This window comes from Vicia villosa, linkage group LG5, assembly GCF_029867415.1.
Source record: "Vicia villosa cultivar HV-30 ecotype Madison, WI linkage group LG5, Vvil1.0, whole genome shotgun sequence".
NCBI classification, from domain to species: Eukaryota; Viridiplantae; Streptophyta; class Magnoliopsida; order Fabales; family Fabaceae; genus Vicia; species Vicia villosa.
This window is the reverse complement of record NC_081184.1, coordinates 155,843,069-155,865,921: the sequence shown is the minus strand read 5'-3', so window position 1 is coordinate 155,865,921 and position 22,853 is coordinate 155,843,069. Positions and strand designations below refer to the sequence as shown.

The 22,853-nt window shown below is 31.1% G+C and overlaps 3 protein-coding genes across 4 annotated transcripts; 1 reads left to right on the top strand and 2 right to left on the bottom strand.

Annotated features, from left to right (window-relative positions):
* The first annotated feature begins 2,541 nt into the window (after positions 1 to 2,541).
* LOC131607890 (probable WRKY transcription factor 65) lies at positions 2,542 to 4,309 on the top strand. The gene is made up of 3 exons (XM_058879842.1): positions 2,542 to 2,926; positions 3,107 to 3,256; positions 3,498 to 4,309. Exons 1-3 carry the CDS (start codon positions 2,793 to 2,795, stop codon positions 3,922 to 3,924), a joined length of 711 nt encoding a protein of 236 aa, XP_058735825.1. The 5' UTR covers positions 2,542 to 2,792; the 3' UTR covers positions 3,925 to 4,309.
* Positions 4,310 to 10,932: 6,623 nt separating this feature from the next.
* LOC131603372 (uncharacterized) lies at positions 10,933 to 13,977 on the bottom strand. Its single transcript, XM_058875674.1, has 4 exons — positions 13,761 to 13,977; positions 12,335 to 13,229; positions 11,820 to 12,019; positions 10,933 to 11,697 (listed from the first exon to the last, which is right to left on the bottom strand). Exons 1-4 carry the CDS (start codon positions 13,869 to 13,871, stop codon positions 11,125 to 11,127), a joined length of 1,779 nt encoding a protein of 592 aa, XP_058731657.1. The 5' UTR covers positions 13,872 to 13,977; the 3' UTR covers positions 10,933 to 11,124.
* Positions 13,978 to 19,275: 5,298 nt separating this feature from the next.
* LOC131603373 (B3 domain-containing protein REM16-like) lies at positions 19,276 to 22,182 on the bottom strand. Of its 2 annotated transcripts, none has more exons than XM_058875676.1 (4): positions 21,896 to 22,182; positions 20,750 to 21,419; positions 20,007 to 20,194; positions 19,276 to 19,901 (listed from the first exon to the last, which is right to left on the bottom strand). In XM_058875676.1, the coding sequence occupies exons 1-4, from the start codon at positions 22,004 to 22,006 to the stop codon at positions 19,482 to 19,484; spliced, it is 1,389 nt and encodes a 462-aa protein (XP_058731659.1). In that variant the 5' UTR covers positions 22,007 to 22,182; the 3' UTR covers positions 19,276 to 19,481. The 2 variants fall into 2 exon arrangements, with proteins under 2 accessions (XP_058731659.1, XP_058731658.1); XM_058875675.1 differs by having other exon boundaries at positions 20,741 to 21,419; positions 21,896 to 22,181.
* Between the last annotated feature and the right edge of the window lie 671 nt (positions 22,183 to 22,853).

Below are 22,853 nucleotides of genomic sequence, written 5' to 3'. Positions count from 1 at the left end.
AATCTCAATCATGTCATTAAAATTCTATTTGCCACATTTCTTTACAAATCCTGCCATGCAACCCTAATCTTTGAACATTAGCCTTTAGGAAAGGGCTGAGGGTGCCTAACACCTTCCCTCAGCCTGATTATAATAACTTACCCTGAATCTCGTATCTGCGTAGGGTTTCCTATTCGCCCTTTAGAATAGGTGGCGACTCGAAAGCTGAAATTTTTAGGGCAGGTTGCTACACACGCCAATGTTCGAACACCTTAACGTAAGCCCAACTCATAGGATGCAACTGTGAGGGGAAATTCCTTGGTGATTCATGACCTTAACGTCAGAGTCATTAAAAGGGAGAGTGAACCTCATTTGGGAAAACAACCAATCGTGCAAAGGCAACTCTCACACATCATATATGTTTCATAACCATTTGTTGCTTTCAAGATGAAACACTCACCAATATGAAAACGAACCTGCATCCCGATTTCCTTTCTTCATACTTCATTCTTTAGCGTACAATTACGACAACTGAGCGAGGTGAATCCAAGTTTTACCTTCCTCGTACCCAAACACGAATTCTACAAAGATTCTTGTTTTCGATTTCGAGTTATGTTAGGAATAAATAATTGAACTTCAAACTCGTCCTAAACTGGTTCGAGTATCCCCACTCCACTCTCATCTCTAAAATGTAATCAATTTTTTAAACGTCGTACTGTTATTCCCCAACATCAAATCATGAACTTTGTATTTTAATTAATTTATTAAAATATTTTAAACATAGTAACGATACAACTATGTTACAAAGTAAAACATAGTAACATTACACCTATTTTAAATAATAAAATTAAAATTAAAATATCAAAGTATTAACAGTACAACTAATAATTTAAATTATACAAACTAAATAACAAAGTAAAATTACCAATATAAACAAAAAAAATCTGGAAGCAGATTAAAGTAAATATTGGTGTTTATATTATGCGACCCATATTCATATTTTGTAATTGAAAAAAAAATTCAAACTCGGATCACTACTATAAATAATATATTTTATGATAAAACTTTCACGTCACGAAATAAAAAACTGAGGTGTAAATCATAGACGCGTCACACTTAATTTTTTTTAAAAAAAATACCCTATATTTTCTCGGTTGAGCTATCAACCGAGGGATAAAGTATTTAGAGGACACGTCTTCAAATTCCAACAACTACATTTTATCACCTCTTAATTTTATATATTTTATGACCTATTACCTCAGTTTTGCTGAAAATCGAGGGGTAAAGTAGTATTTTTTATTTATTTTTTTAGTTATGACCAATTTGAATAAAAAAAATTAAGTAACGAATTTTTATCATCCATTTATAAAGTTACAATGGTCAAGACATTGTCAACTCATTAATCCACATGAAACTCTCACTAGTAAATCAAAATGTGAATGCCACAACTATCCATCTTGGATGCAAAGTGCTTAAACTTAAACTTAACATATTGAAAACAATGATAATGAAAACCAGAGTAAGAAAATACTTTAAGGTTGGTTTCTTTATGTAATCTTTTCTAAAGTAATTTCTTGTTAAAAATATTTAATGTTAGTAAGGAAAACATGAAAATGACTTATTAATGTTAGTTGTAGTTGTATCAAGTAAAATGTTTAATATTGTTATTGTTGTTGTTGAAATTTAATATTTAACGATTATATTGATTTTGTTTATTTGTTGTTGTTGTTGTTGTTGAAATTTAATATTTAAATTTTTTATAGATTTTGTTATTGTTATTTGTTGTTGGTGTTGTTTTTGTGGTTGAGATTTATTGTTTAAGAATTCTAGTGATATTGTTTTTGTTATTATTGGTGTTGTTGATGATGAGGAGGAGGAGGGAGATTTAGAATTTGTCAACAAATTTGATGCTTTACAGATTAAAACGAAAAAAAACAAGTTAAGACTAAAATTTTGTAAACAGAACTTTACTCTCGATTATCGTTAAAAATCGAGGTAAAAAGTAGCACAGTTTTAAAAATCAAAAAAAGAAAAAATAGTTGCTGGAGATCGAACCCATAATCAGTGCCACTTTTTTTCTCGGTTATTTAAAAATCGATAAGGTAAAGTGGCAAATTTTTATGTTGCAATTTATTACCTAGCATGTGTAACCGAGATTATATCTTCTTCGCGTCTGAGGTGAAATAATATTATATGTAGTAGTTAACCGAAACTCAACCCAAGTGAATTTTATTCGCCAAACTTAAAACGGATTCAAATATATATTCATTATCTCGAATTTTGTTGTCAAGACTAATCTAAATACATACAATAAATTTATTTAATAATTAAAAACAGGTACACCTCAAATATGACGTACACAAAAATTAGGATTGATCGAAAGGTTGCACAAATAGGACAAAAAGGGAGACTTAGTTCCCTTCAACTAATCAACGAGTTTATCCCTAAAAATAATTATCATATATTAAAAAATCAAAGGTTGCTTTCAAATGACATACACATATTGTTAAATTAGTGTGAGAATCCATAAGATGAAGTGTTTGCTCGCACGTCCCTTATTAAACAAAGACCATAAATGTAGCGTAGCCAATCTGTCAATATGAACCCCAATTTTTAAAGCCTATTCCCCTAATCTCTCACCTCCTTCTCCCTTAAATTCCTAATCCGTCCACTTTGCCTCTCATTTTGTAATCTACCTAAACCCATTCCATGCTTAGATACTATAGCCACATTAATCACTACATAATATTAATTAGATCAAGCTTACACCTACCACAAAGTGACAAGCTAAACAGCTCCAAATCTCAAGAAAAATGAAAAGTAAATTCAAAAACCCATATACACCTCAAGAAGAAGACACTTACATGTCTCAAGATTCCCCTCCTTCTTCCACCACATTCAACATCGATGGCTCTATCACTTCCATCTCTTCACCATCTAAGAAAAGGTTAGTATACAAATTCATACACCCTCTCTGGTCATTCTTTTTCGGGATCATTGAATAATTTATGTATCTGATTTAGATGTATCAGATAAACCATATACATAAATTTAGAAGAGAATATTTGTTTAATTGTCTATAGTTTCAAATTAACAATGCAATTTGTTTTTGTTGAATCTATTGAAGCAGAAGAGCCATACAGAAAAGGGTGCTGCAAATCCCAATCAAGGAACCTCAAGGATCAAGGCTAAAAGGAGAGAGTAATACCCCACCTTCTGATTCATGGGCATGGAGAAAATACGGCCAGAAACCCATCAAAGGTTCTCCTTATCCAAGGTATGTATTGTATCTAACGTGTTGCGTGTAAAGACTTTTGCAATTTTAACCGATATAAGTGTTACGACACTGATTACAGTTATATCTCGTGTCTTAAATGTATAGTATATAGATCATTACTTCACATTTCACACTCATGTTTTGTAATTTTAAGGTAAATTTGTTGAAAGTACGAGAAACTGATCGTAGGTTGTTTTGTTTTGTGAAACTCTTGTGTGTATGTGTGTGAATTGGGACACAGAGCGTACTACAGATGTAGCAGTTGCAAAGGTTGTCCAGCAAGGAAACAAGTCGAGAGAAGCCGCGTGGACCCCACAATGCTCGTCATAACTTACTCCTCCGACCACAACCACCCATGGCCGGTTTCAAGAAACATAACAAAACTCTCCGTCAAGAAAACCGAACCAGACCCGGTCGAACCGGAGGAGAAATTTTCTGGCACCTTGGTTGACGACGAGTTGGGGTGGTTGGGAGAGATGGATACGACGTCGTCAGCTCTTCTGGAGAGTTCTATCATGGCGGAATTCGATGCTGACATGGAGTCGTTAATGTTGCCGATGGGGGAAGAAGATGAGTTGCTTTTTGCTGACCTTGGTGAGTTGCCGGAGTGTTCGACGGTTTTCCGGCATGGGTTGTTGGATGGACGGCGGCGGTTAACGGCTCCGTAATGTGGGACCATATGTTGACAAATTGGTGCACCATTTGACACGTTCTTCGCGCGTCTACATCTATACAAGAAAAAGATACATTTTGATTTATTTTATTCTTTCTTGTTTTCAGATTGTTCTTATTTTGTTTTTTTAATAATAAATTAGTATCAATATTGCTTTATATTATGATTCTCTCTAATTAGTTTTATACGGAAGTTTAATAAATTTTGACTAAACTATATATAAATTGTCAATTTAAATTTTAATTAGGTTTAATAAGTTTTAGTCTTATTCCAAATAAGAATTGTTTTCATCATTCCCTTATGTTTTTATATTTAAAATTGACAATATCTCCATTTTTAAATGAATTTGTGAAAAGTGACAAATAATCATATATAAAAATATTTTATAAAATTTATGAGAAAAAATATATATATTGACACGTTAAAATAGTTTTACACAATCAATCATGATTATATATCATGCTAAGTCACTCTAATATTTTTAATTTATTATGTGATATGATTGATTGATGAAAATGAAAAAATTATAATTCAAAAAAATAAAGTCTCATAAATTTATAATGTAAAAAAGTGAGATGTTTAAATTTTTTTTAAACTTATAACACAAGATTATTTTTGTGAATAAGATAAAAAATGAAAAGTAAAATTGTAATTAAATGTTTTAATTATATAAAATTTGTTAATTTAATAAATTTAATAATAATAATAATTTTGTTGATGAATTTATTTATTTACAAAATGTATTATAACTTTATAGTTTGAAATTTTAGTTAGAAAGAAATGGATAGTTTTGAGAATAAATTAACACTAGTTTATTTATTCTTAATATTTCATTTAGTCGAGATGAGTGAAAAAGGGGTTAAATATCTTTGTATTCTTCATAAATACTTTAAAAATTGATTTTAATTTTAATTTTTTTTATTTTTAATAAATATAAAATTTTGAATGTTCAAAGTAAATATTTTAAAAAATTAAAATTGAATTTTGGATATTTAAAGACCACGAACATTTTAAGAATAGATGATTCCATATTTGTATTATTTATTGTTTATTTATAGAATAATAAACACAAATAATAAATTACTCTGACTCACTTTAATTATTAGATCTCATAAAATAATAAATGAAGAGCAATAAATATAGACTGTGGATAGATTTGGATAGATTTAGATGTGAATGGAAGAGTAATTAGCCTAACTTTGGTCATCCTTATGAACAGCCTGGGCCATGTTACTCTCAAGATGTTAAGTTTTGTATGGCGACACCCATTTCTTTATTTTTTCTTCGCTGACTTTTTTCCATTAACTTGTGGAAGTATAGAACCATATATTAAATGCGCTCATTTATTTAAATACCACTATTTATAAGACTGGTTCAGCCATTTTGAAGTAGAATAATAATAATAGTAACAAAATAATAGAAATAATAATAATTTAGAACTCTGCACATGATAAGTATAGTTGAATGAGTAAAGATTTTAATGTCTAAGAACATACTAAAGATTTTTATGTCCCTGACAATACCATTGTACAGAAATTATTAAGTTTGAAAATTTTCATAAAAGTTTACTTTTCAACTGAAAAGAAAATAAATAAATAAATTTTATTGGAGATTAAAATGACAGGATTTTTCTTATATTTTTTATTTGTCATTATTTATAATTGCGTCTATTCGCTAAATATAAATGTGTTAGTTAATAAATTAGATATCTTTAATGATTTGGTGTATAACTCACTTTTTAATAATAACCTCATAATCTTTTTAATAATAGCATTGTACAGAAATTATTAAGTTTGAAATTTTTCATAAAAGTTTAGTTTTAAACAGAAAATAAATAAATAAATGTTATTAGAATTAAAACAACCAGATCTTTCTTATATTTTTTATTGGTCATCAGATCATAATTGCGTCTATTCGCTAAATGTGTTACTATGAAGAATTAACAAAATAATTATATTCAATTATTTGATGTATAAGTAGGGGTGAAAATAGGTTAGGTTAGACTAGACATTATAAGGCATGAGTCTGGCCTAAGATAAATTTGAAAGACCTGAGTCTGGCTTGTGGCCTAAAATAGACTTTTTTTTTGTCTGATATGGTCTTTTTAAGAGTCCGGCCTGGCGTGAAAGCCTATTTAAAAGTCTATTTAAAAGCCTATTTTCATTATGATTTTCAATTAGTCCATATTATTTAAGAAATCTTATAAGTCGTCATATGCATATATAGGCCGGCCTATTTAGCCATTGTTCTACTATATGTGCATATATAGGTTTGTCTATTTAGTCTTTTTTCTAATAAACATGCAAATATAGACCGATTTATTTAGTCTATTTTTAATATACATGAAAATATAGGCCGACCTATAAGGCTTGATAGGTTTTTTTTAATATCCAAAGTCTGACCTATTTTATTAAATAGGCTTTTAAAAAAGTCTAAACTTGACCTTTTTGTTAAATAAGTCTGATTTGGCCTGAGTTTATATAGGCTAGGCCATAGGCCTCTATAGGTCGGTCTGGCTGTTTCCACCCCTATGTATAACTCACTCTTTTAATAATAACTTCTTAATTTTTTTTAGGTGAATTTGAAATCAAAATAGATTTTATCACGCGTTAATTTTCTATATCACAAAATTATAATTCTCTATTATTAAATAAATTATTAATTTTGAACAGTTAAATTAAATTAGATTTAAAAAGTTAGGACAAGTAATCATTCAAAACATAGATCAATTTATATATTCATAAACATACAAAAAAAAATTAAGAACAAATACAACTAAATAATACTAGAATTGCAGATTAATAAAACATTACTCACCCAATTAAGTGGTTCAAACATATCAAAATAAATTCATCTTTAAATAAATTAATTTAAAATAACAACACAAATACTAAAAAAATAAATTAAATAACACAAATTTGTGATTGCCTCTTATTCGATGCTTCTTTATGGTCATTAGCTTGACCAGTTGATCCTTTGTTATGGCCACATACATGACACAAATTACACATAATTTTTTTCTTCCTTTTGTTCGGTAGGAATCACATGAACTTGATCTATTGATGACTTTGCTTTCATATTTTCTTCAGTTTGAGAGTACTCGTCAAGGCATAAATCACATCTAATATTTTATCAATTTCTTTATATCATCCGCCTCGTTGCTAAAATAATTTTTAGGGATATTCTTTTGTTAAAATTTTTTTGTTGGATATTTACATCTTGACAAATTGTTGGATCCAAAACTAGATCACCCTTGTTGTATGAAATATAAATACAAAAAGATCTAGAAGAGGAGGTTGAATAGAGTGACCCCCTTTTGAAAACATTTCAAAAACTTTTAACACAAAATAAGAGTTTGATTGGCGGAAGTAAAAACAACATAAGATGGAAGCTTATAAGCTCATCAATATAATTTATAACCAAGATATTTCAATGTTATCATTGAGAATATGATCAATACAAGGACATAAACAAAATTAGATAATTCAAGTTGCTTGATCCAAGCAATTTGATATCCCAACATAGACATGTTTTTTTTATCACAAACTGCTTAAGCACGATTCAATTGATTTGATACAACACAGACCTCTGCATGTACAATAAATCACTACAAGCATGATCTAATCTAGATGACATACAGAGTATGCTATGATGTAACATTTTCATATCGAATGTAGAAAATTAAAGAGAGATAAGGGAGAAAGAGAGTACACAAAGATATATATTGATTTGGTGCTATCGTACTTGTAGATACTTACTCCAGTCTTCAATGGTTTAAAATCTTTGGGAAGTAATCATGTCTTCCACTATTTTCAAGAATTAATATACAAGTATTTTGATACAACAAACTATCATCATTTCAAATGCTAACTGCCACACTACATTAGCCTACACACATATCAAGTGGAAATTCCCTATGTTGATGTAAATACTTGACTATCACATTCAAGCTCCTCAATGATATTGATCAATAATCTTTCTATCCACAATATCCTACTCCAGGATTCATTTCTGCAACATTCTTTCGTTGAATCTAACGAAGACTTGTCTGAGCGATTGCCATTAGCCTTGAATAATTGGATAGCTCCCAACTTTTCTCTGCGACAACGTTCACATGGTTTCATCAAAGTGTTCAATGGAGTATATAGACATTATTCTCTTTTTATGAACAACACACAACCAAAATTCATGTCCAAGAAACAACTCTTCCATCTGATACACAAAAACATAACCTCAAATAAAAATATTAGAATTCATAGTCTACCTCTCATACTCAATCTTTAGAGTTTAAGATCCATAACAATGGTTCTTTACAAAGGATGAAGATGATGAATAGTATCTAAAGAATCTCACATACAAAATCTCACAAAATCCACATTCTACGAGGTTAATCAAAGAGTACCAACAATGAGATAGGTGTTGATGAATGAAGAACACACTTGGTTCTCTCAAGGTTCTTAGCAAAAATGGATCTTTAGGTTTTTGGTGAATGTTCAGAGATTAATCAATTCCATCAATTGATTGATCAAATCTCTCTCTCTCTCTCTCTCTCTCTCTCTCTCTCTCTCTCTTAATTTTTTTGTTCTACTACAAAAACACACAATGATGTTACAAGAGATTGTGTTACCACATATTTTCTCTGAATTCTTACTCATTTTAGTCACACTCTCTATATCATATAAAAAAACAAAAAAGATGGGAAAATTATTGTCCTAGAGGGTAGAGTCTCACTAAAAACAATGTGTTTATATCAGCTAAAAACATTAGAATTCATAGTCTACCTCTCATACTCAATCTCTAGAGTTTAAGATCCATAATAATGGTTCTTGACATATGATGAAGATGATGAATAGTATCTAAAGAATATCACATACAAATTCTCACAAGATTCACATTCTACGGGGTTAATAAAAAAGTGCAACAATGAGATATGTGTTGGTGAATGAAGAACACAATTGGTTCTCTCAAGGTTCTTGGCAAAAATAGATTTTTAGGTTCTTGGTGAATGTTCAAAGATTGATCAATTATATAAATTGATTAATCAACTCTCTCTCTCTCTCTCTCTCTCTCTCTCTCTCTCTCTCTCTCTCTCTCTCTCTCTCTCTCTCTCTCTCTCTCTCTCTCTCTCTCTTAATTTTTGTGTTCTACTACAAAAACACACAATGATGTTACAAGAGTGCTACCTCATATTTTCTCTGAGTTCTTACCCATTTTGGTTACACTCTCTATATCATATACAAAAATAAAAGAGATGGAATAATTATGGTCCTAGAGGGTAGAGTCTCACTAAAAACAATGTGTTTATATCAAATCAGAAAGTAATGATTCAAATAAAAGAAATATCAACTTGAATCAAAGGTTGGAAAGAAATGATAGAAGTCACGATTCAAGTCATGTGTGTCTCATAATTCGGATCACACTCTTTTGTGATTCGACTCAAATGAGATAGAGTTTATTCTCAACTTTCACAAGACTTCATGATTAGAGTCACACTATAAATGATTCAAATCAAACATTTTTGCAACCTTGATTCTAGCATTCTAACTTGTGATTCGAGTAATATTTAATACATTGATACAAAACACAATGCTAGTTTAAAAAAGAAAATGTTCTCAAAGGTACAAAACTAGTTATAGCTAAAGCAAATGAATACAAATGATTCAAACTGAATTACTAAAATAATACAAATAAATTCATACAATCAACAAAGTACAGGCATGCGATGACTAAAATAATTCCTATACATGCAAATTGACAAACCATCAAAACTAAAATGGTATTGACGATGACTGCAATTGTATTCCCCCTTTTTTATGTTTGACAAATTCGGACCCCGACGCAACCGTAGTTCTGTATATGAGATCTTTTCTTCCATCGCGATTGGAACATGATTCGTCGCCCTGGTCGCCGTGGATCTCAGTGTTTGCTTCTAAGTGCTTATCAATTCGATAACGTAAGAAGGCTACAAATTAGTGAATTGGAAATAGGATTTGAATCGTGAGATTTCAAATCCAAAGTTTTTGTGTTTGTTCAGCAGCGTTTGGAAAGCGAATCGTGATTTTCGTGGAGAGCATAAGAATCAAAAGTCCTTTCCCTCAAATGGCGCCAATGTTGTGTTCGAGTGCCATACATGGATGATCTAACTCCACGAAAGAACCAAAAATAAAGAGAGTTGGATAACTGGTGATCTTGAACGATGGTTGTGATATCCGTTATGGCGGCGCATGATGAACCTGCGTGGTTAGCACTCTAATGCCCAAGTCATTTCAAAGTTTAAAATGAGTAAAGTGAAATTGGAGATTAGAGATTGTGTATTTTCTCATTGCATGTGACCTGTTTTTATATTTGAATGAATTGTTTTTATATTTGAATGAATTGTTTTTATATTTGGGTCGAGTAAAGCGGGCTTGAGATGAATTGAATCTCTGTCCTTTGCCGATCCAGAACATATAACATTAATTTTGTTATATTAAATTTGTGATGAATTTTTAATATTTTCTTTATTAAATTGTGTACATATAATTCTATAAGACTCGTCTGTGAAATTTATCTCAATAATAATAATTTATTTATTTTTTAAATGATTCGATCATAGATTTAATTGATTGAACCAATTAAACTTTAAACTCAAAATCTTGTGTGTTAGACCTTGATTCAACCTCCCGTTCAGCTTTTAAAACACAACTAAATAGTTTAATTCCTACAAGTTGTTATTGTAAGAAGAGTTACAAAGTTGGCATATGACAGATGGGCTACTTTGAAAGTTGTTACTGCATTACAGATTAAGTACTATTGTGATTCTCCATATTATTTTCATATAGCAACTGATATGCAGTTTTTGAATATTACTAGTTTACATATAAGTTGTATTTGATTTAGTTTGATATAAAAAAGTATATATTGATGAACTAAGATGAACAATTGCTCATGAAAAAGACAATAATACACTAGCAATACCTAGAACAATAGATCAATCCGTGAAGATAGATAGATCAATTCAAACATGAGTCTTAAAAAGTCTAGTTGTTGCAATCAAAAGCTAACTTATACATATGTGAATTACCTAGGTAGAAGCAGAAGATTGAACAAGTTATACAATCCAACATAACATCCAAAATACAAACACATTTCATATTACACATCCTAACACAACCGTTAACATATACTATTGCGTAACTTTCTTCGGACGATATAACTACGCACCTTCAATGGAGTCAATTTCTGTTTGGACAGCACTGGTCAATGTTATGTTAACTCCCCTCTTCTTTACTAGTGGTTCAAAGGACTCAAGTTCTGTTTGGACAGCACCGCTTCGTGTTTTCTTAATTGACCTCTTCTTTTCCGGAGAATTTACCCTGACTGGTGTTTTCTTAATAGACCTCTTCTTTTTCGGAGAATTCACCCCGGTTGGTGTTTTCTTAACTGACTTCTTTCCCGGAGAATTCACACCGGTTGGTGTTTTCTTAATTGACCTCTTCTTTCCCGGAGAATTCACCGCAGTAAGAGGAGTAATCTCCTCAACAACTCTAAAAATGGTCATTTCTAAGATCAAAGTCTTGTCCATATGACCAGCGGGCTTAAACAAACACACATCAAACTCTTCAAGGTTATTTTCGAGCGCAAAATGTTTCCATCCACCTGTAAGTCCTCCATTGCTACGAGTCTTATGGTAGCGGTACTTCCCAAGCCATTCAATCTTACCCATGCGTAATATCACATTTTGAGATGACGAAGAAAGATGGTTTATTCTCCACTTATTAGGGAATGACTAGTTGCAAAAATTAAATACGATTAGTAGCAACACATGCATTGTATAATATGCAGGAAGTTACCAAAATTCACAAGTCACAACCAAGTTTAAAATGAAAAGAAAGGGAGGAAGTAGTTTACCACGAAGAATTTCTTGTATACATGCGTAGGTCGCATGGTTACAAGCAAGGTGTCTTCGGCACATGTTGCCTGGGCCAACTGAAGAGTATTTTCAATCTCATTTTTGGTGACAGGCCTTCTATTTGAAGTATATAGTTCCTGCGTCCCAGATCCAACCTTTGGAGAGGCCTTTGGAGAAACCTTGGGAGAAAGTTCAGCCCCTTAAAAAAAATGTTCAAAATAAATTACCACGTCAATAACAGGTACATGAAAAATTGACACAAACAGACACCGAGCACAAAAGTGATATATCAACGCTGGTAATCATTTGAGAAAAATGAATTAATTGAATGTAATATGGTGTTTCAGTCATGTTGGTGTCTGATACCAACACGTATTGGACATTAGATACATGTCAGTGCTACAAAGAAGAAAAGTGCTTTTCATTTTATTTCTTTAATTGATTCCACAAAAAGAGTAGTGAAGTATCACAATGTTGGACTCAAACAAGTACTAGACACAATTAAAAATATTACCAGAATCACAATTAAGAGCTCTCTTGTGAGAATTAGTGGTTTTTGTCGGTCTTCCTCTCTTCTTATTGGGGACAGACGTATCGGCATAAACAAGCCTCCTTGCCCGTTTACCAGTTGTTTGGGAGGGAACAGTTTTTGGCTCTGTATGAGTGACTGCATCAGACATGAATTGCTCAGCAGAAGCAGATTCAACATCAGCATTGGAAGTCTTGCCATTAGTAGTTTCAAGAGGTATATCAAGTGGCACTCGGATACTGTTAAGATGCGAAGATTTCTCAGGTGAAACACATTCATCAACACCGTTAGAAGGAGTTTTTGATGGCCTCCTCGTCCGTTTACCAGTTGTTTGGGAGGGAGCAGTTTTTGGCTCAGTATCAGTAATTACGTCAGACATGAATTGCTCGGCGGAAGCTGATTCAACACCAACATTAGAAGTCTTGCCATTGGTAGCTTCAATAGGTACATCAAGTGGCACTCGGATACTGTTAAGATGCAAAGATTTCTCAGGTGAAACACCTTCATCAACACCATTGGGAGTCTTAACTTCTTCAACAGAATTATCTGAGTCCCTTTTCGGGCTAGAACATCCGCCCCCTTGTTCAGTATTGACTGCATGTTGACATTTTCGAACAAAATAACAAGCTGCCTTCTCACATAAACTCTCGCCATCAAAGGTTAAAACCTCAAACAACGATTCACCGTTGTACTTAAAGACAAGGAAATCATTTTCTTTCAAAGAGTGTTCTTTCACAAATTGTTGCCAACCGTGCGTCAAGTACAAGGTATTGTCTCTAGTTGTCAGCTCTATATTCCACAGCATTCCACCAGGACCTTTTAGGGTCACACTTTCGGGCAAGTTCTTCTTTATATTGTCAGAAAATGTTTTGGGAAGTTCCTGAAAACAAAAATAAAGTCCTATTTCAGAATATATTACGATGAGCTTGAGCCGCATAGAGATCCTGCTGGTAGACTACATGGCTAAAAGTTAATCACAACCTATGAAGGCTAACACAAACACTGGACACAACATTAACATCGACGTGTCCGTCCACGCCAGTAATAATAGTAAAAAATATTAGTAATCAAATGTGTTGGTGACATGTAAGTGTGTCAAGACATCCAATCGTATTTATACTTGCAGACACCAAACACACCTTCAATCAGAAGTGTTGGTACTACAAAGATCATAACTATCAATGAAAAACAACCATCAATAACAACCCAAGATCAACCATATTACAATCTATGAATCTCATTCACTTCCTAATCTTTTCTTTCAAAGGTCCCCATATCATAAGCATGAATGACTCTACAAGGATGCATGCATGATCAGAGCCTAAAATGTAAATGCATGCTTCATCTATAGCAATGTAAGCCAAAACAATAAGGACATGCAATGAAACAAAAGAATGAAAGGAATACTAACAAGTTGTTGATCAAAATCAGAGCGGAGAAATCGAGTGAAATGGATGAATTGAAAGTGTGTCCAATAAATGTCTTCCTCCCATGCTTTGCACACTCCTCCTCTTCCTCCCATCTGAAACAGAATCTGATACGAAAATGGTTGAAAGCTGAAACACTTTAACAGTCAACACTGAAAATGGAAATGAAGGACAATGAAAATAGACAGAGTCTCTGAGACAAACCCCTATATCAGGAAAGAGAGCATAAAATTCCAAAAGTGTGATGCTTTCAAGAGCTTTCACTTCACAAGTTACTTGTTGGTCTAAACAAAATTATTATATTCTGACTTTATGTATCTTTTTATTTTTTATTTTTTTTAACTATATGTTATACTAGTATTTATTAAACTTTTTAATACTTTTTTTTTTAGTATTTTATGTATAATTTTTATTTTTATTTTATGATTATTGTAACTAAAGGGCTTAAATGCTGTTTTGATCCTTTAAATTTTTTATTGTTTAATTTTGGTCCTCATTTTTAATTGTTTGATTTTGGTCCTTCAAATTTTCAAGGTTTCTAATGCTTGATTTTGATCCCCAAATTTTAGTTGCTTCATTTTGGAAATTGTCCTCTAATGACATTTAGATTAAATTTTTTATTTTTTGGTTGCTTTTTCTATTTTCTTCATTCTTCTGTTTTCAATTTTCTTTTCTATAATTATATTTTTCTATTGAATGTAATATTTAGAAAAATTTTAAATATTTTATTCAACTTATATCTAATGCCAAATTATTTGAAAAAAAACTATTATCTAATTAAAATAATAAACTTTATGGCCAATAACTCCCTCGTATTTAAGCATAAAATTCCAAAGTCTAATAATTCTATTAATCACATATAATTTCAATTTTTTATAAGGGATATTGCATGTTTGTCTGTATATTCTCCGTTGAATGAAATATTTAAGATTTTTAAAATATTACATTCAAAACTTAACTATTAAAAAGAGAAGAAAAATAACATTGTAGAGAAGAAAATTAAAAAAAAAAAAAGAGAGAGAAAAGGCAAAAAAAAAAAAAAGAAATTTAGTCTACATGTCATTTTTAAGACTATCAAATGCAAAAGGGGACAAACTTGAGGAGTCAAAATGAAACAATTGAAACTTAGGGGGCCAAAAGCAATTAGAAAACATGGGGACTAAAATCAAGCAATTGAAACACGAGGGACGAAAATCAAACAATTGAGAGATTTGGGAGGTTAAAACTGCATTTACGCCTAACTAAAATGACAGTTTACTAAATTGGATGAGTGACTTTAAAAATCCAATAATAAATTATGTAATATATTTTGAATTAGTCGATTAAATCATATATTGAATTTTTAAGAAAAAACTTAAATAATTTTTATATAATTGTTTATGAAAAAATTCGAGTTATGTTGATATTAAAAAATTGAAAGAAATGTATAGTTCTATAATAAAATATATTTTAATTTTTTTTTAAATTTTATCCAAGTACTTGAAAAATGGAAGAAAAAAAATTTATAACTGAAAATGATACAAATCAAAAGATAAACCACAAGTTTTTATTTATTTAATTAGAGAGAAGAAAAAAAAACTAATGAAAATATAGTGAAAGTTATGAAAAGAATGAGTAAAATTATAACTGAAAAGAATTCATGCTCATTTTAGCTAGAAAATTAAATGCCAATCAATATATATTTGGTGTACTTAAATAATCATATTAATTTGCATCAAACAGTTTTTCAAATAATTTATTTGTGTTTTTTTGAATTAAGAATATACCCCTGTATTTATCTAATTGCTAAAAATAAGTAATAAGTAATTTGTCTCAAATTTTAAACGCACATTTGTATAGAATAAACTAGTAACAAACTTGTGCACGCGCATGTGTTTTGTTATGTTACGCGCATTTATTTACATAATATATTTATTTTAAATAGAAGGTTAACAAAATATTTAGATTATTAATAAATTTTTTCGTATGTAAATATATTTAAATCAATAATAGATTTTTTGCGTTAAATTATTTTTGGATCAAAAAAATTTGATCATAAATATCATTTCTGGTATATAAAAATATTTAAATCAATAATAAAATTTTTATCATATACAAATATTATTTTTGTTTAGGTATCATTTACAAAAATATTTGGATCAATAGTAAATTTTCATATATAAAAATATTTAAATGAATAATAAATTTTTTCCCGTATACTACTTTTGAATAAAAAATATTTGGATCATAAATACCATTTTTCGTATATAAAAATATATAGATCAATAATAGATTTTTTCCCGTATACAAATATTATTTTTGTTTAGGTATCATTTACAAAAATATTTGGATCAATAATAAATTTTCGTATATAAAATTATTTAGATCAATAATAAATTTTTTCGCGTATACCATTTTTTAATAAAAAATATTTGGATCATAAAAATCATTTTTCATATATAAAAATATATAAATAAATAATATATTTTTTCCATATACAAATATTATTTTTGTTTATGTATTATTTACAAAAATATTTGGATCAATAGTAAATTTTCGTATATAAAAATATTTTCATCAATAATAAATTTTTTCCCGTATCATTTTTGAATCAAAAAAATTTTAATCATAAATACCATTTTTCGTATGTAAAAATATATAGAAAAATAATAGATTTTTTCCCGTATACAAATATTATTTTTGTTTAGGTATCATTTACAAAAATATTTGGATCAATAGTAAATTTTCGTATATAAAAAATTTAAATCAATAATAGATTTTTTTCCTGTATATCATTTTTGAATAAAAAATATTTGGATCATAAATATCATTTTTTTATATAAAAATATATAAATCAATAATAAATTTTTTTCCGTGTATAAATATTATTATTTTTTAAACAAAATCATAATCTATATTATTAAAAATATATATTGAGAGATAAAAAAAAATTGTTATATTTAAAAGACTAAAAACATATTTAATTTTATAATTAAATGTTATTAAATCTTAATTTATCGAGATAAAAAGATGAAATGAAAAGATGTTGGATTTTTTGTTAGATAGAAAAGAGAGAAAGAATAGTATAGAATAAAAGAAGGGTAAGAAAAAATAATATTAAAAAAAAGAAGGAAATTATAATTGAGCATATAACATGTTTAATTGGTCCAAACTTGACAACCAAAGGCATAATAGAACAAACATGAAGTTGAAATAGTCTAAAGTGACACCATTGGTTATAACAAGTTAATTTTGGATACAACTTACCCTCAATTTGATGATGTGACAGAATAAAAAGAAAGGCTTGATGAGAGATTTTTAGAACATTTAATTTTCTTATATTATAGGTTGAAAATTTATAATACACAAAATTAATGACGTATACAATAAAAATAATGGAATGAATATTATATACAAAACTTATATGTTACATGGTTAATCATATGTTATTGTTTCACATGTTACTTTAGGTGTTAAGTTGAAGATATTTGAAATTTTATTAGGCCAGACTAAAAATGTCTCACACAATGTTGAAACACTCAGGGAGACAAACTGATATGAATTAAACGATAAACAATTTAAACAAATAACAGATAAAGAACACTGAATCAATAACTCATTTAGGTGTAATGTCACCTTACGTCAAGAGGGTTTCAGCCCAAAGAAACGAAACTTCACTAATTCAAGTAGTTAATAGTATATAGGGCAATCTTATCTGAACTCTTCCGGTTCAACATCATTTTCCTAATACTACTTGTGAATTTCAACACAAACTCTCTCTAAATATGATATCACCTCGCTTTCACCCAAACACTTTCCCAAGTTCTTGCAAAAACTAATTATTTGTCACGTGATTCAAATCATAATTACAAACTGTTTTGGGCTGGCCAGAGGCCCAAATAACCAAGGTCAAATTCATCTCTAATCCACTCCACTTGACCCAATGTATAAAGTCAGTTCACACGGAAAGTAAGATATAATCTCCCTGATCTCCATTTTTTTCCTACATTCATCTTGAATCTTGAACTGACTAGAGCGTGGAAGTGCTTACCATGTAGGTTCACCTCGCACCACCGTAAAGTAGATCGGAGAAACAATTTAAGATCATTAGTTTTCCAGCTGCATTCCATTTGTGATTCCCAAACAAAACAATGGCGTCGTTTGTGGAAAACGACATCTGATTTCCGCTAATTTTCATCTTCAGGTCAATCTTGATCTCATATTTGATCTGTAACTGCAATAGAAAAAGCAAAGACACCAACTTCGGTAATTATGTCTAAAAATCTTCGATACATCTCCTGAATCAAACGTTATCCAAATATCACCGATTGAAGAATTTTGTGATATTACATCACCTAGCATTTATCCTCTACATTATTTGGATAACAAACATTGCAGTGTAATTAGGTTGCTAAATTTGATATTGGGAATTGGAATAGTGTCAATTAATAGTTTCAATACAGTGTGACTGTGTGACCAATCCATTTGCTAAAATTGTTTTATTATGATAAGTCAATTAGGTCCCGTGTCTTGAAATGCAATTGGTTTTCTGGATCTTTTGATACAAGTACAAGCCAAACCAATGTGGTACACTTAGGGCTGTTCAAAAAATCTAAGAATTGAACCGAACCGCCGAACTGAATCGAACTGAAGTTAAAATAATCGAACCGTTATGTATGGTTAGTGAACCAAACCATTATAACAAATAGTTCTAATATCGAACTGTAACTGAAACCAAACCAAACTGAAAATGAAAAATGTTTAAAACAAGTTTAAAATTTTTTTTAACAAATAAATAAAAAAGAGCTTAATGGTTCGGTTCTTTGATAAACGGTTCGGTTTGTGAAAAATTATCTTCAAACGGTTCAGTACGGTTCGGAATTTCAAAACGGTATATCAAATCAATAATTTTGGTTCAGTTCGGTTCTTAGTAAATTGAAACGGTTCGGTTCAGTTCAAGTGAATTTTTATTATGGTTCAGTTTTTTTCCCGAACAGTACCATGAACACCCCTAGGTACACCCAATTCTCACCAATATCTCCAAACCAGAAAATAGGCTATTTGGCAGCAACAACACTTGCTGCAACAACCAATTCTGCACCAATATCTCCAAACCAGAAAATAGGCTATTTGGCAGCAACAACACTTGCTGCAACAACGTGATTGGAACAATGTTGAACCTGTAAGTATTTACGACATAGTCAATTTTACCTGCAAAATTAATTGAAATGATGACCAATAGCAGATCTGTTGACTCAGCTCAATCATTGAATTAGGAGATTTTGCATGGCTTTTGAACCATGCCAATTATTTCTAAATTTGGCTCATGCTAAACATCTTCGTGACCGTGTATTGAGTTCAAAATTGTTTGAAAGTTTAACTTGTAGATGATTGAACTCCAAAACATAGGCTTATGAACATGAAAGTTGCTTGACCAATTGCTCATGTAAGAGATAATAATAAACTTGCAAAACCTTGAACAATAGATCAATCCATGAAACTAGATAGATCAACTCAAACTTGAGCCTTAAAAAGTCTAGCTGTTGCAGTAGAAAGTTTACATATGTGAATTACGTAGGTAGAAGCAGAAGATTGAACAAGTTAAACAATCCAACATAACATCCAAAATACAAACACATTTCATATTACACACCCCAACACAACTATTAACATATACTATTGCATAATTCTAACGATGAAACTTTCTTCGGACGATCAAGTTCTGTTTAGACAGCACTGGTAAGTGGTTCAACGGACTCGAGTTCTGTTTGGACAGCACCGGTTCGTGTTTTCTTAATTGACCTCCTCTTTCCCTGAGATTTCACCTCGGTTGGTGTTTTCTTACTTGACCTCTTCTTTCCAGGTGAATTCACAGCAGTGAGAGGAGTAATCTCCTCAACTACTCTAAAAATGGTAATGTCTAAGATCAAAGTTTTGTCCATATAACCAGCAGGCTTAAACAAACACACATCAAACTCTTCAAGATTATTTTCTAGCGCAAAATATTTCCACCCACCGGTAAGTCCTCCACTGTTACGAATATTATAATAGAAGTATTTCCCAAGCCATTCACTCTCACCCATGCGTAATATCACTTCTTGAGATGACGGAGAAAGATGGTTTATTATCCACTTGTTAGGGAATGACTAGTCGCAAAATATAAATACAATTAGTAGCAACGTATGAGTTGTATAATATGCAGGAAGTAACCAAAATTCACAACCAAATTTGAAAGGGAGGAAGTAGTTTACCACGAAGAATTTCTTGTATACATGCGTGGGTCGCATGGTTACAAGTAACGTGTCTGCGGCACATGTTGCCTGGGCCAACTGAAGAGTATTTTCAATCTCATTTTTTGTGACAGGCCTTCTATTTGAAGTATATAGTTCCTTGGTTCCAGATCCAACCTTTGGAGAAACCTTGGGAGAGAGTTCAGCACCTTAAAGACATGATCGAACACAAAAGTGATACATCGACACTAATAATAGTTTGAGAAAAATGAATTAATTGAATGTAATAACGTGTTTCAGTCATGTTGGTGTTCGATACCAACACGTGTTTGACATTAGATACACCTTCCAACAGAATTAAATGTCAGAGCTACAAAGATTTCTTTAATTGATTCCACAAAGCACTAGTGAAGTGTCACAATGTTGGACTCAAAAAAGTATACAGTAAACTATAATGTCCAACTATTATTGAACAAAAATGTTGTGGTTTTTCAAAATCAAAATTTTCTGCATGTAATTTCACTCATTCAAGAGTTTTGAAGATAAAAATATATCCATAAAACAGTAGTAAGATAAGTTTCTTGGTGAATGTGGTTTTCAGTGATGCGCAGATATGCTGATAGTTTTTACTATTGCACTCAGTGGACAATATAAATTGTTTCTTGTGCAATGGTTAAAACTATGTGATCAATACATCACTTTTACCATAACTGTTCCTTGTTTCTTTCTCTAATTGATAAAAGTATAAATGTTACCAGACACACAATTACGAGCTCTTTCGTGAGAATTAGCGGTTTTTGATGGTCTTCCTCTCTTTTTGATAGGGACAGGTGTATCGGCATAAACAGTTTTTGGTGGCCTCCTCGTCCGTTTACCCGTTGTTTGGAAGGGACCAGTTTTTGGCTCGGTGTCAGTGACTGCATCAGACATGAATTGCTCGGCGGCGGAAGCAGATTCAATACCAGCATTAGAAGTCTTGCCATTAGTAGTTTCGATAGGCACAGCAAGTGGCACTCGGATACTGTTAAGATGCAAAGATTTCTCAGGTGAAACACCTTCATCAACACCATTAGGAGTCTTAACTTCTTCAACAGAATTATCTGAGTCCCTTTTCTTGTTAGACCATCCACCCCCCTGTTCCTTATAGGCGGCATGCTGACATTTTCGAACAAAATAACAAGCTGCTTTCTCACATAAACTCTTGCCATCAAAGATTAAAACCTCAAACAACGATTCACCGTTGTACTTAAAGACAAGGAAATCATTTTCTTTCAAAGAGTGTTCTTTCACGAATTGTTGCCAACCGCGCGTGAAGTACAAGGTATGGTCTCTAGTTGTCAACTCTATATTCCACAGCACTCCACCAGGTCCTTTTAGGGTCACACTTTCAGGCAAGTTTTTCTTTATATTGTCAGAAAATGTTTTGGGAATTGCCTGAAAACAAAAAAAATACCTATTTGTTGGTAGACTACATGCATAAAAGTTAATCTCAACCTATGAAGGCCAACACAAACACTGGACTCGGCACTAACATCGACGTGTCCACATCAGTAATAATTTTAGAAAATATATCAGTAATCAAATGTATTGGTGTCATGTCGGTGTGTCAAGACATTCAACCAGACATACATTCATATGTGTCAGACACCAAACACACCTTCAATTAGAAGTATTTGTGCTACATAGATCATAACTATCCCATTGAAAAACAACCATTAATAATCTCAAGTATACTATTTAAATAGTGATAATAACAACCCAAGATCAAACATATTACAATCTATGAATCTCCTCTACCATGATGCATGCATGATCAGAACCTAAAATGTAAATGCATGCTTCATCTATAGCAATGTAAGCCAAAACAATATGGAGATGCAATGAAACAAAAGAATGAAAGGAATACTAACAAGTTGTTGATCAAAATCAGAGCGGAGAAATTGGGTGAAATGGATAAACTGAAAATGTGTCCAGTAAATGTCTTCCTCCCATGCTGTGCACACTCCTCTTCTTCCACCCATTTGAAACAGAAGCCGATACGAAAATGGTTGAGAGCTGAAACACTTTAACAGTTAACACTGAAAATGGCAATGAAGGACATTGAAAATAGACAGAAAATGTGAGACAAACCAATATATCAGGAAAAACACTTGTGTTGCTAAAGATAGAAAGCATTAAGCATAAAATTCCAAAAGTGTGATACTTTCAAGAGCTTTCACTTCACAACTCAAGTTACTTGCTGGTCTAAACAAAATTATTATATTCCTGACTTGATGTATCTTTCTTTTTTCACTGTAGTAGTTAAAAACCCGTGAGTTGCACAGATCAATTATATAGCATAAAATTAAAATTTATTGTTAATTTTGTTTAAAATTATTTTTAATATCAATTAAATTAGAAAAAAACTTTTTTGAAAATTTTAGGTTCTGATCATGCATGGATCCTGGTCGAGTCATTTTAGATACGGTGTAGATGTCACTTCACAACTTGCAAGGGCTTTGAGAGAAATTCAAATTACAAAGTAGACATTGCATTTTAGTCCTAATTAACTATCACCAAACTATCTTGTCCTTTCCTTTATATTAATTTACACTAAGAAAACATTAAAAAAAAAAACTTAAATACACCTTTGGTCCCTGTAAGTTAGCGAATTTTTGATTTTCGTCTCTGTATGTTTTTTTTTGTTGGTATGAGTAAGCAAAAAGCATGATATAGGGACTCAGGCCCAGAAAAAAACTTACAGGGACGAAAATCAAAAACTCGCTAACTTACATAAACCAAAGGTGCATTTAAGCCAAAAAATAAATATCTAATGTCTCACTTTTTCCCAATATAATTCATCACAAAGTGACACATGGTCTCGATCCA

Excerpts from the sequence above, each read along its gene's own strand:
- LOC131607890 (XM_058879842.1), top strand. The coding sequence starts at position 2,793 with ATGAAAAGTAAATTCAAAAACCCATATACACCTCAAGAAGAAGACACT. Across the intron at positions 2,927-3,106 it reads TCTTCACCATCTAAGAAAAG|CAGAAGAGCCATACAGAAAA; the intron begins GTTAGTATACAA and ends AATCTATTGAAG. Across the intron at positions 3,257-3,497 it reads AAAGGTTCTCCTTATCCAAG|AGCGTACTACAGATGTAGCA; the intron begins GTATGTATTGTA and ends ATTGGGACACAG.
- LOC131603372 (XM_058875674.1), bottom strand. The coding sequence starts at position 13,871 with ATGGGAGGAAGAGGAGGAGTGTGCAAAGCATGGGAGGAAGACATTTAT. Across the intron at positions 12,020-12,334 it reads AGCTCTTAATTGTGATTCTG|GGGCTGAACTTTCTCCCAAG; the intron begins GTAATATTTTTA and ends ATTTTTTTTAAG. Across the intron at positions 11,698-11,819 it reads TATACAAGAAATTCTTCGTG|TCATTCCCTAATAAGTGGAG; the intron begins GTAAACTACTTC and ends TTTTGCAACTAG.
- LOC131603373 (XM_058875675.1), bottom strand. The coding sequence starts at position 22,006 with ATGGGTGGAAGAAGAGGAGTGTGCACAGCATGGGAGGAAGACATTTAC. Across the intron at positions 21,420-21,895 it reads CTGATTTTGATCAACAACTT|GCAATTCCCAAAACATTTTC; the intron begins GTTAGTATTCCT and ends TTTTGTTTTCAG. Across the intron at positions 20,195-20,740 it reads AGCTCGTAATTGTGTGTCTG|GTGCTGAACTCTCTCCCAAG; the intron begins GTAACATTTATA and ends CATGTCTTTAAG.